The sequence below is a fragment of the Canis lupus genome, chromosome 20 (assembly GCF_048164855.1).
Source record: "Canis lupus baileyi chromosome 20, mCanLup2.hap1, whole genome shotgun sequence".
NCBI lineage: Eukaryota > Metazoa > Chordata > Mammalia > Carnivora > Canidae > Canis > Canis lupus.
The window spans coordinates 55,368,252-55,382,019 of NC_132857.1; the positions used below are offsets into that span (position 1 = coordinate 55,368,252).

Genomic DNA, 13,768 nt, shown 5'->3' on the forward strand with positions numbered 1-13,768 from the left:
AATCAGGCTTAGCAAACTTCTCACCAGGAAAGCAACCCAGACTGACTCCACAAGATGCCCATGGTCCCTTTTTTTTTCTGTAAGATTTTATTTATTTATCCATGAGAGACAGATTGAAAGAGAAAAAGAGAGAGAGAGAGGCGGAGACACAGGCAGAGGGAGAAGCAGGCTCCATGCACCGGGAGCCTGATGTGAGATTTGATCCCGGGTCTCCAGGATCGCGCCCTGGGCCAAAGGCAGGCGCCAAACCGCTGTGCCACCCAGGGATCCCCACCATGGTCCCTTAAAACTAGAATGGGTAGGTAAATAAACGAGTGTATGAATAGATGATATCAACTTGGACAGTGCTCAGTGCTTGGACAGTGCTAAGGGAGAAAGAGACACGTTGCAGAATGGTATGCCTGCCATCGCATACCTGATGGACACCTTTGTGTGTGTATTCAAAAAACACACATAAAAGACAATGCTAAGTATTGTTCATGGATATATCATGTGAAATATAAAAGCAGAGGTACCCGGGTGGTTCAGTTGGTTAAGGTCTGCCTTCGGCTCAGGTCTTGATCTCAGGGTCCCAGGATCCAGCCCCATGTCGGGGCTGCTCAGCAAGGAGCATCTTCCCCTTCTCCCTCTGGCCCTATCCCCTGCTCATGCTCACTCTCTCTCTTTCATAAATAAATAAAATTAAAATTAACTATAAAACATACTAGAAAGATAGACAACAACCTGAGGGGAGGAGAGAATGGGACTGGGAACTGATAATAAATGGGAATTTCAGTTTTGTTTTGTTTTTTTATAAAAAAGACTTAAAGGAAATAGGTCATTTATTATCAGTTTATTCTTGGAAGTGGGTTTGTTAGGGGTTAATTTATTCTATGCACTTCTCTGCATTGTTTATATTTCTAAAAATAAATGGGAAGAATGTAAAAAACTAGAGGCTGGCTTGCAGGCCAGCAAAAGGTGGGGGAAAGAGTTGGTGCTGTATTGCCCACATAATTTAGTTAAAACCAATACATTAATTTTTTTTTTCAGTTAAATTGACTTAAGTTCACGTATGTTTCCCAAAATATCGAGACATCGTATTGGCTTTGGACAAAATTTTTAGTTAGTAAATACGTGGAGCATCCGTGATGTGCCTAGCAGAACAGTCCTCGGGGTGTACGCAGAAACTAAATGTATGAATTGTCCAGTCCCGGCGTGTGAGGCTAAAAGCTGGTGGGGGCTGTGGTAAACCAAAAGGCCCCATCTGAAGGCATTCCACTAAAGTTCAAATATGTTTTTAAACACGATGTGAGCCAGACTAAATGGGAATATGAGCCAAATTCTTCCACAACTGCGAATTTCCAATCTTCGTGTAGATGTTGAGACTTAACTCTTGGAAAACCACACTGACAGCCTGCTTTGAAAGGGCTTATCTCTGCACCTTTTCTAGTAATTGTTGTGACAAGATAAATGAATGAATCACCTTAGTACTCAGACTAACTGGGTAAGTATTTCTATGCATAAAAAAAGGACAAAAGAAGTTAGAATAGACAAAGGGTACATAACCACAGAAGGAGATGGTGTGGGTTTGCGATTTTAAGGAGTTAGTTCAGCAACGTCCCATAGTCTCAGTAGCAGCAGATGCACTGTTTTGTGTTCTTCAAGCCACACGCACGTCGTCTCGTGCTAGGCTGAGTAGAGAGAAAAAGTCAAACGAGTGATTGACACTCTGAGTCATTCTTTATCTGCTCAAATACTTAAGTCATTTGGGGTTTGGGGGAAATGTGGTAGGCCCAGGCATGGAGGGAGCCTTGGGCGTGACAAATTGAGGTGTTTCCCACCCAGAACGTGCAAGTGTGCAAGGTGCATAGGCACACCAGGATTTCAGCCTTCACTTGCTCAACTCTGGAAGCCGGGACCGCCAGAGAGGGCAGAGGGAGCTCCCTAGTGGCCGGAGTCTGCAGCTCAGGCCTGCGCCCTCCCCGCGGGCCCTCGGCCTGGCCAGACACCAGCAGGCACGCAGGGCGGCAGGCGGGACTCCTGGCCCACAAGCCACCTCCGGGAAAGCAGACCCGTGGCCCAGTTTTCTTGCAAAACCATCAGACTGGGGAAGAAGCGTGTGGAAGGGGGAAGAAGCCATTGTCCCCCATCATGTGTCCCATCTTTTCGTTGCTGCGTGACTTTATTATTAGTATTCAGTGGTGAGAATCCCAGGGCGTTTGTCATCTGACTTTTTCAAATGTAAATATAAATTGACTTTCTCTGGTGGAATTGGTACTTCTGTTTTCTGATTAGGGGATTAAATGGAGACTTTGTTTCCTTAATTTATTAACCTGGTGTGTTGTTTTCATTAATTCCAGAAGTGGAAAGCTAAATAACCATTTAGAAGCTGCTATTCATGAGGCCATGAGTGAACTGGACAAAATGTCTGGGACTGTAAGTTAATTTATTTTTCCATTATACTGTGCTTCTTTGAAAATAAATTGTATTATACTTTTTGGTAAAGTCTCTTAAATATTGACAAGCAACTCACGTAGCAATACTAAATTACTAGGCTCCAAAAAAAAAAAAAAAAGACATATCAAAAAAGATTCAAAGCAATTTAAGAAAAAATAACCTGGTAGTATTAACTATGTCTTTTTTCTGAGATAACTTTTGTTTTTCCCACATAACATTCTTTCTAAATGTGAGCCGCAAAATATTCCTGTTCAAACCACAGCTTTCTGCATTTGACTCCCTGAATAACAGTGGCCACTACTGTTGCCTAGTCAATAATGCAAATTTCACTTTGTCTCAAAAAAAGGGAAATTGAACAGTGGGCTCAAGTTCAAGAGTGCAAAGACCTTTCGTTTCCTTTGTACTGTTGCCTAAAAAGCAAAATATTTGGCACTATTATTAAATTATTGAACCTTATAATCTCTGGTTTTTGAGAAGTTGTGTCTATTCTTTCTTTACATTTTTACTGAACCATTCATACAGTAGTATTGAATGTGAGAAGTTTACCTATTGTCCTCTAATTCACAAACTGGCTAGTGTAAACACTCAAAATATGATTTTAGTAATTTCTAAAAAAAATGTGAATTATCTAAGGCTATTCAGCAATGAAAGCTAATTTCTTTTACTTTTACTCAATGCTTTGTGTTAACAAGTTATCTAGATCCCAACAACCCATTCAGTGGCTACTGATTGACATACAGGTTATAGATTCCCAGAATGGTGGGGTTGGTGCAGGCTTTAGAGATTTGGTGATCCAACCCATCATTTTGCAAATGAATGAAGACTCTAAGTTTTTTTTTTAAAAAAGATTTTATTTATTTATTCATGAGATACACAGAGAGAGGGAGAGAGAGAGTCAGAGACACAGGCAGAGGGAGAAGCAGGCTCCATGCAGGGAGCCCAACATGGGACTCGATCCTGGGACTCAAGGATCATGCCCTGGGCCAAAGGCAGGCGCTAAGCCACTGAGCCACCCAGGGATCCCCCAAGACCCTAAGATGTTAAATTTCCTGATAGAATTTAGGAAAGGTCTAAAGTGGGGATTATAAATCTAAATGCCTGCTAAGGTCAGGCAAATACTGTCAGTAAGTAAAGTGGGTCATGTGTGAGAATAACAGCCACTCAAGCGGATCAAGAAATGCCAACCAAGAGGTCGGGGGAAGCCGCCTTAGAGGATCCACAGTAAAGACTATTGCCCACTTCAGCTGGTGCTGGTTGGGGAAAGGCTTGCTCCATCCAGCATCCACCATCCACCAGTCCTTAGGGCCTCACACTGCTCCTCATTTCACTTGAATTCCATCCATCAGATGAGAGAAGAGAATATGCCAAGGGCTGCCAGGGATAGGCTCATCATTTTCCTCTGGTCTGACCCCCTCATATGGCTTCCTTAACTCAAATGGACTAGGAAACGTGTTATACGATGTGCCTGCTGAGGAGGAAGAAAAAATGACTTCAGTAAGCATCTTGCTGGTCTTCCCTGCAGGACATTTGGCCCTCGTGGCCAGCAGGTAGTCAGCACTGATGGGGACTGTGTCAAGCTGGAGTCCATACTCTCTCCAGAAGGAGCTCCTCCTTCCACACTCCTGCAGATCTGAACCACATGGGAAATTGTGCCAGAGCTGCAAGCTCTTCCAAGTTTTCATAAGATGCTAAAAGTCTGGAAAGTAAAATTTCCCATTTTTTTTTTTTTTTTTTTTTTTTTTAGTGTTGACAATGTTTTAGACATTAAGGCATCATACAGCTAAACAAAATACCTTTTCAGGCCACATTTGGTCCACAGATTACCAAGACTTGCTTGCAGTCTTGGATAACATCTTCTTTCCTCAGTTAAAATAAGTTTTCCATTATGGATCTTCATCAGAAACTAATGGTTTTTAAAAGTGTATATGGACAGGTTAGGAGGAAAAGGCAGTTTGAGAAACTTATGTTACTTTTTAAATTTAAAATTTTTTTAAAGCCTTTTGCATTTGACTTTGAACAGCATTGGCCTGTGCTGTTATCTAAGCATTTTGAAGACATGCAGTGAAGCCAACGTGTAGCAGGTCTTGAGAGCTGACTGGGCACATCTCCTAACTATGAGTTCCATCATGTTACGTTGGTAGCTTTGAAGCTGGCTGTGGTGGAAGTATTTACACCATGGAAATGGGCAAATGCTGCAATAGGCTCGTGTTCCTCCAACAGGAAGCTGGTTGTTAAGCATTAGCTACACCACTGCCTTGGGACTCGCCTGCCTTTCCTGGGTCTTGACCTTGCCCTCTCCTATCAGTGACCACATACAATGTGGGGCACCCCCCTAGCACGTGTCCTCTGCCTCCCAAAACCATACCTGCTGTCTCATACCTGGCGATCACACTCCGCCATGCTCCACCCCTGCTCCATATGATACACGGCCCTAATTGCTACAGCTTCTGCATTAGTATATAACAGATGAGTTGTACTAATTGCTCATCCCAGACTATATAAGCTCAGATCTGCCAACGATGGTAGCGGTATTCCATTTTTACTCTGAGTCTTCTCATAAATAACATTCCTTGGGCTGAGCTGTGTGCGTGTTCTTACCATCTTTGACCCTTCTCAGTAGTTAAAAAGTAAGTCGGGTGACGGAATAAAGAAGAAAACATGTCCGGTACGTATTTTTCCACTTTCCTAGACTCTACTGAAATTGGTGATCTAGGGATCTCTAATAGGAAAGGCGTTATTTCTGCCTTAAATGGACAGCAGGGGTAGCGACTGCACACTGCATTTCCCACACTTGGTCTTCTCCGCTTCCTCCTTTGAGTTCCACAGTTTATGGGGTTCCCACAGTGTTGTTCTGCTTCTTAGTTCCTAGGATTCCTCATTCTCTGTAGTGACTATGGGCACACTGAGATCCGGGGTCTTGACAAAAAATTTCAAGGCCTCATGATATCAATGATTGAAGACGAGAGGTGGAAACCTATTCCCTATCCTGTTTTTTGTCAGAGATCGTATGGCGTTTGTACTTTCAACGTCTGTTGTTATTTTTTTTCCACCTCTTTATTTCCAGGTTCACCAAATCCCACAGGGAGACAGACAAATGAGACCCCCCAAACCCAAGAGGAGGAAGATCTCCAGATAACAGGGACTACTCCACCAATGCGCAGTGTTTATTAAAGGAACGTGCACAGATATATCTATGTATAGGTATTGATATAGCCACTGTTATATCAGTATTTATACTATGGCAGATAGCTACTACCACCACAGGGTGCTAAAAGAAACAGTGATACAATATTTTTTTGAACAGGAAGGATAATGAATGCTGGAAAACCAATCAGAATCCCTGAATGATGAGAGTGATAAATGGTCAAGAGATTACTGAGAAACTTTTTCTATAATACTAAAATTGTGATTATAAGAAATGTCCAAATGTTTCTGAAGACTTTTCAATGTTGTATATAGAAAATACAGAATTTCATGGTGATATCAGAAATGTAAATATTGTACAATATTGTCATGTACAAGCGTACCTAATGCACACTTTATCTTTTATTGTACAAAGAAATAGTGTACAAAATTCTTTGGTTTCTATGGAGTACACCTACCAGAGACTACCAGTGTAAAGTGATAAATAAAAATACAACCTAAATGCTTTTCTATGATAATGTAAAAGATGCTGTTTTTGTATTTAACAGCAGAGAAAAGGCATGATGATGTATTACCTGAATGATGACATACACTGCACACCACCGAGTGTCCATTTATATTGTCTGTTTGGAATGAACCTTGCCTGGAAGCACTGGACTCAGTTTCGGGTGCCTAGGAAATCAAAACCTTGCAGATTTCTAAAGGGATGAGGGCTCACAGGTCTAAATTGAGAATTCAGAAACTGCAACCATTTGTTGCATATTTTTTTTACCTAAGTTTTAAAGTAGAATAGGTTTTATAAAAAAAAAAAATCTTAGATGGAATATTTTACTCAGTCATTTCTGTAGTTAACGTTTGATAGCCACCTATTGATCTAGCTAGCTCATGCTGCACCACCATTGATGCTCAGAGTGGAATTTGTTTGCAAACAGTACCTGACAAGATAAAACTCTCTGTTTCCATACATGGAGGCAAAAGCCCCAGTTCGAGACCATTATCAGAGGTAAGGTTAATTATAATTCAGTTTTTTTGTAGTGGCAAAAACGAATACGAATCATCAAAGCAAGTTTCATAGCCATTCATCAGTATTACTTAAACCAGAAGTGAAGGTGGCTTACAAAATTATTAGCAATGGTAATTTTTTATCAGTATTATGTAACATATCAGATTTATTTTATTTAAAGAATTATTTATACCATTAACAGATTCTTATATATATTAATGTGGCTGAAATGTGCAGGTTAAATCTATTAACCAAATTATTTATATTATATTAAGTAAGAAAAAAATGTGAAACAAATGTAGAGAGAAAATACTACATTACAAGTATACAAACCTAAAACTGTGAGCCATTGTAAAGTACAAGGTTATTAATAAGAAATGTAGCACAACATAATTTTCCGTCTTTTTTTCACAATTTTTGTGGTGGTGGTATAACCCTATCTCCCACGCACTTACGTGAAGTTTCAGGCCTCCAGCCTGACTTCTGCTGATGGACTGTCAAAAGAAGGGATCCATTATCCCTTTATTCTTTGAATCACCAGCCCCCATCCCCAAACCCTTAAACCCCTAGAGAACACTCGCTGCCTGGGCCCCTACCTAGCCTGGGGCTAACTCAACAGCTTAATGCTCCAGCCACTGGGAGCCTTTCAGTAGCAGGCTCTGGAGCCCCCCACCCCAATACCCACCACCTCGTTATGGCTCCTCTCTCATCCAGCCCCCATTCTTCTCAGTCCCACGATGTAGCAGAGTTCCAGTAACTCAGGAAAAAGGAGACCAAGGTCATTCTTCCAGTTGGTTTTTTGGGGCCACAGCACAGAGCACTCCACCCGGGCTCACTTTTGATAGCAACAGCTCTTAGTTCTTCCCCTCCGGTCTCCTGTGTCCAGTTGTCCTTTCACTCCCACCCTCACCCCTACCCTCAGGCCTGATGGAATGCAGCTGGCTACCCCGGGCTTCTCGGCCTGGAGGCAGGAGCCTTTCCTTCTGGGGGTAGGTTCATTGTGTCTTTCATGTAACAGTGGGGTTGCCTGCTGGTCCTTCATGCAGTCGCCCTAAGTAATCTTTTGATCTTTTGTGTAGTTTAGTTGACGCATCTTTGTGTGTTTGGGATGTTTAAACCATAGATGCCCTTTTTTCTTTTCTTTTCTTTTCTTTTCTTTTTTTTTTTTCTGCCACCAACCTGCTTTTCTACTGTTTCATCTGCACGGTTATGTTTATTCCCGGGTAGACGCGTATGTGTGCCTGTATGTTGTCTGCCTGTGTGTGTGTGTGTGTATGTGTGTTGATGTGTAGAAGTTTTTTTTAGCCCTTGCTGTCCGTCTTTAGACTGAGTTTGTGTCTACCAAGCCTTCTTTTAGATATTTCAAGCTAATTAGGTGTGTGCTTCCCCACTGATGTGTACTTTACATCAGCAGACCATGTAAAGTATGTTTGTGCCCATGATTTCACTGGTTGCTTACAGCTTTGATGTGGATGCTAGGTGTTGTTGTTTCAGTCCACATGGGGTTTTTTTTCCCTCTCCTTTACAGTTCTATGGTTTCGTGTAAGCAGTTAATGTAAATATTGTTAGCATTACAGGTCATGCAGTGCTGTAACATTTTTTTAAATGTTGCACCTACTTTACAATTAAAAAATTGGTCACTCATACTTGAATTTTGCCCATAGAGCCATTTCTTTCTCTTTGTATTCAAGCCAATTCATTTTTTTTAAATGAAGGCTAGCCCTTCTACATTATTACATTTTTTTATGCCCTAAAACAAACTCTTTTTTCTTTTCAACAAATCTGACAAATGGAAACAATGAAAAATTTTTTGCACCTTTAACGAACATAATATCACCTTTGGAAAAGAAAATCTAATATGATTTTGTGTCCCTTAACAGTCTTATTAGGAAGCAGAAGGAGAAGAAACTACACCTTTAAGGAGTTTTTAAAGATTATTTCAAATGAATGAAAATGAACTCAGCAGCTCTTGTTTGATTTGTCTCATTTGTAGCATTAAAAGCAATCGGGGTTTTTATTTATTTAAAGGAATATTTTTGGTTTGTAGTTTTTAGTCTCATTGTGAATGTAAATGCTTTAGAATATCCATCCCTTGTGATATCATGGGCCACTTTTAGCCATGCATTTGGACCCTGACTTTGAGTTATTTGCTATGTCTGTTTTTCAAGTACGCACAACCTTATTCTTTTTAACGTAACACTGCAGAATTGTGGCAACAGCAGAGGGCTGTTTTTTGCTTTCTGTAAGTTTTATGAAGATTCCCGACTGACCCATCCCATGAGGTGATTCCTTTTTTCATTTCAGGCCATGATAACCGGTTGTCGTTAACTTTGGTAATCTCTGCAGTCTGCAATGTGCCCTTGTAAGTCACAAGCGGTTTTGCACTGAGATTTTAAAATCTAGGATGCCTAAGATGCTGGTGACGCTCTCTGCCGAGAAAGCCAAGATCCTAGACCTTCCTGAGAATCTGATACCTGTTTACTTTGCCCACGTATGCCCAAATGGTGTAACACAAGTCTCAAGACTTTTCAATGTAGTGTATAAAATGAGTTGTGCATTACTTGATTCATTTGGGGGCTATGGAGAAATAATATCAACCAGCCAGAACTGTAATATTGAATTAATTTATCTTTTTTCTTTCATTCACTCTCTCACATTTGCATTAGCCAAAGAGATAAGAACATTAGTAATTCATACGTGTAAACAACCCAGAAGTGAATATTAAATCAGTGAGCCAAAAAGCAATAAACAACTCAAGCATGGGAAATCCTGCTAACAGTGGGGAGTCTGATACAGAAAAAAATATATAAAAAGCATTATCTTCAAATATGAAAGATTAATTTGTATCTACTGTAAATATGTATTATCAGCCTTATCTGCTTTTATACACACTGTGTGTGTACTTCAGTGACCTTTTATAAACCGGAAAAATGGTTGATTTAATAATTTGTTATGTAAATACAAAGTTGTCTATAAATTGGAAAATTTGATGCCAGATGGCTTCACAATATACAAATGTGTTTTGTAACATCATGCCTTTATGGATTAAGTATAAATACACTGGATTGTCTGTGTAGAAGAGTAGCAGTTTACATTGCACCTGCATTTCAAGTGGATATTTTTGTCCAAATGGTTACCTTCTTAGGAAAAGAAAATGACCTGAACATTTTCAATGTGAAAAACAAATATGGTTTTGAATTCACCAAAACTCTTCACACTCATGCCTCTTCAATTCCACACTAAATGCCGTTTATTATATTTCCATAGGAGATTCTTTGATCCAGGACTGGGGTCTACCCAGGAAACCTCCCCAAATGGAATTATTCTACTTTAGAAACAGGCTGTGCATCTTAATTTCTAAATCATAGGCAGAGGGAGAGCCACAGCCTTCTTACTGCTTTTTAACTTTTTTTTTTTTTCCTGTTTTGTTTCCACACATCTTGGAAAGTACTCCACAGGTAAACAGGGCCTGGTTCTTGTGCGCCAAGGTGTCTACAGAGTGACACTCCAATGCAGGGCTTCTCAACCCCAGCACTAGTGACATTTGGGGTGAGATCATTCCCTGTTGTGAGGGCTGTCCGGGGCATTGTAGGATGTTTGGCCCCTTCCCTTGTCTCTACCCACCAGATACCAGTAGCATCCCTTCCAAATTGTGACAATCCAAAATGATGCTAGACGTTGCCCAATGTCTCCTGGGGTGAGGGTGGAGAATGGAGGGATGGGGGTAGGGACCAAGTGAGACTTGAAAACCACTGCCTTAACGAAATCAGTTAGGGAACACATGTCTGTGTGAAACATTGGCAAGTTTCGCATGCCGTAATCAACAGGAAACAGATTCCTAGATCAAAATCCAAAACAAAATCCACACCAAAGTAGTGCTTCTCGGTCCATCATTAAGGAAGTCAAGGCATTAGGTTCAGCTTCATTTTGAGCACATTTGACACTTGGGATCATGAGACTCAAGACAGTCATGTTCTGAGAAGTCCCATGTAGGGCTTAGGAGAGTTGTTACCTAGATACCATGGTTCAGTTTGCAAGAAGACTAATAGCCCCCTTTGGATGTGTGTTAGGAGCCGCAGTGAGTGGAAGACTTCTCAATAATAGCGTAGCTGCCTGCCTTGGGTCAAGATGAGTACGTTGGCTGAGGGGACCATGCTATTTATGTATTTTAACAGCTCTCTACCGCAGCTGGTTCAGGTATCAGTACTTTTTGCATGATCCTTCTAGAAGTTCTGATGGAAGCAGTTGAGCGGATCTAGGTGATATCATTGATCTATATTCACGTAATAAATATTCTTGAGTTCCTCTCTCTGCCACATCCAGTATGTAGCAGTAGGGATATGGTGGTGAGCAAGTCAGAGCCCATTCTCTGCCTGCACAGAGCAGCCCAAGGAGCCGGCCAGTGGGACGTGTAAGTATGATAAGGGTGATCGGGCCTGGGCTGGGCAGCACATGGCAGGCCCCCGACCTAGCTTAGTGAGGAGCCAGGAAGGATGAAGAGGATTCAGGCAAAGAAGTCTGTGTCTCAGAGGAGGGGAAAGGAGTGTGTTGAAGCAGTCGAGAAGAGAACTGGGGTGAAGCAGCACAAGCAGTCTGGGGGAGTCTTGCCCAGACCCCACTTCGCGGCGTGGTGACGATGGGAAACTGCTGCAATTTCAAGGTGGGGCGCGATAGGAGCCGGTCTGTGTTTTAGAAAGATTATCCTGCTGCAGTCTGAAGAACAGGCACTCGGAGTGAGACAACACGGAGGAGCATGTATCTCATTTCTAGTGCAGCATTTTTATAAAGCACCTACGTCCTCAAAAATTAAAAAATATTCTGGGCCCGCCATGACTCTTCATATCACATTTGTTGAGTAAGTTCCATCCCAGTCTTGAGATATGTATATAAATATATTTGTGTAGGTTCACTTTAATAATCATACGTAAGTGCTGTTCAGCACACTTACAGTTATTGCCATCAGCACCAATTCCCTATTTCCTTCACACAAATTCGTGCTGTGTTGGTGGACCGATGATGTTTCTGCTTGGATGATGAGACGCTGGGGAAGTTTAAAATCCCAAAGCATTGAAGTGTTAAAAGTTACAGTGTTAGAAAGTAAGGCCTGCTAACCAGAATGCACAGGTAGGTATAGGTCAGGTAGGGAGCTTGGCCTGCCCACATCCTCCCACATACCTCCAGTGAGCAATAGGAAGCTGCGGAGGAGCCCGCAAGATGCCAGAGGTACCAGGTAAGCACCAAGGGTTGTAAAAATGCCTGAAAGTGGACTCCAGGGAGTTGGGGCCCAGGACAAGGCCATCTGGCTATGAGGACCTGTGCCCCACAGCAGGGAAGACCACAATGGTCTTTCATCATCCATTCCAACCCATTATTATGTACATGCCCTTGAAAGTATCCCCGACCACAATTAATCACCTCCTACATTCGATGAACATTGAACATAAGGGCTTTTTAAAGCTAATTATCAATAATAATAATAATAATAAAGCTAATTATCAATTTTAAAAAAAGCCACACACACAACAGAGGCAGTACAATAACAGGCATTCAGTCCCATCCAGAGGCCAGCAAATAACCCCTGTCTCTAGCACGGGGTCCTGTACACAGGAGATGAACCCTCAAGGGGGAGGCGTCCCCTGATGTTTGCAAACTGGGTCCTGGAGAGGGATCAGCTGCAGTCAAATCTAGACTGTGCCACTGACCAGTTGTCTAACATGGGGCAAGTTATTTACCATCCATGTGTAACCTCATCTACCAAAGGGGTTGAGGGTAAGGACTGAATGAGGAAATGCAAAGTTCTTAGCTCCTGGCACAGAGCAGGCCCTCAGAGACGGGTCATTGGTAAACTACAGCAGGCAAGTTGAGATTAGGAAAGGGAACCTCCTGGGATCCCTGGGTGGCGCAGCGGTTTGGTGCCTGCCTTTGGCCCAGGGCGCGATCCTGGAGACCCGGGATCGAATCCCACGTTGGGCTCCCGGTGCATGGAGCCTGCTTCTCCCTCTGCCTGTGTCTCTGCCTCTCTCTCTGTGTGTGACTATCATAAATAAAAAATAAAAATTAAAAATTAAAATTAAAAAAAAAAAAAGGGAAGGGAAACTCCTGTCACGCAGGAGCTGAGTGTAGAGTTGTCCCATCTCCCCAGGAAGGCTTTATTTTATTTTATTTTATTTTATTTTATTTTATTTTATTTATTTTATTTTTTATTTTATTTTATTTTTTCAAATACCTTTAATGGCTTCACAAGGAAATAGGGGAAATATTGAGAAGAAAACAAGAACAACAGGAGAGAAATATTAAAGAAATACAGGAAGAGATGAGAATCTCTCAATTAAAAAAAAATCCTAATACGTTTCACATTTGAAGAATTGTGTAAAATGAGCACTGGGTGTTATAGGTAAGTAATGAATCACTAAATTCTACTCCTGAAACCAGTATCACACTATACGTTAACTAAAATTTAAACATATACTTGAAACAAAAAATTGTGTAATAATTTTTTTGACCCAGAAATACATTTTCCCCAATTTTATTTTTTTATTAAATTTTTTTTAAATTTTTAATTAATTAATTTATTTTTATTTTATTTAAAGCCCAGGAAGGCTTTAAAGGCAGGAGCGTGGTATCTACCTGTCTAAGGCAGTTCTGTCCAAAGCAAGCTGTTTCATGAGGTCTTTTCTGGTTTTCCCCGTCCAGCCCCAAGCTTCTGGACCTTCTACCCAGGGTGTTTCTTAGATGACTCCACTGTCCATCACGCCACAGGCACCTACAAAATGGCTTTCTTCTACACTAGTCTGGAAAATGATTTCTCTGAGAAGTGAACCCCATTGGCTGTGGCAGCCAGAGCAGAGACAGAACTAACCCTCAGCCTCAGAGTGAAGTCGGGCCCAGCTCTTCAAATAAGTAGCTCAAGGTATGAAGAGTTTAAACAACACAAAATCCGTCAAATCAGGGAATGCAGAGCTTCGTAGAGCTTCATTCAGAGAAGAGCGTGTTTAAGAGACTGAAGTCTGGGGTCCCAGTTCTTACCACTAGACTCCATGATTTAGGACAAATCTCTAAAAAGATCCTGGGGCTAGATATCTAGGGTGCGAAAGCAGTTATTCAGGGGCTGTGTGACCTCAGGCAAATTACCCTCCTGGTGCCTTAGTTTCATCATCTGAAAACTGACGGATAATAGAATCATCG

General features: G+C 41.5%; 1 protein-coding gene across 24 annotated transcripts in view; it reads left to right on the forward strand.

The window, feature by feature from the left end:
• MBD5 (methyl-CpG binding domain protein 5) overlaps window positions 1-8,235 on the forward strand; it is a 433,497-nt gene extending 425,262 nt beyond the window's left edge. For all 24 annotated transcript variants that reach the window (XM_072789109.1, XM_072789112.1, XM_072789100.1 and 21 more), the window contains 2 exons: window positions 2,340-2,415; window positions 5,501-8,235. In XM_072789109.1, coding sequence (XP_072645210.1) covers window positions 2,340-2,415; window positions 5,501-5,572 — 148 coding nt within the window. In that variant the 3' untranslated portion in view covers window positions 5,573-8,235. The remainder of the gene's footprint in view (window positions 1-2,339; window positions 2,416-5,500) is intronic.
• Window positions 8,236-13,768: the final 5,533 nt, after the last annotated feature.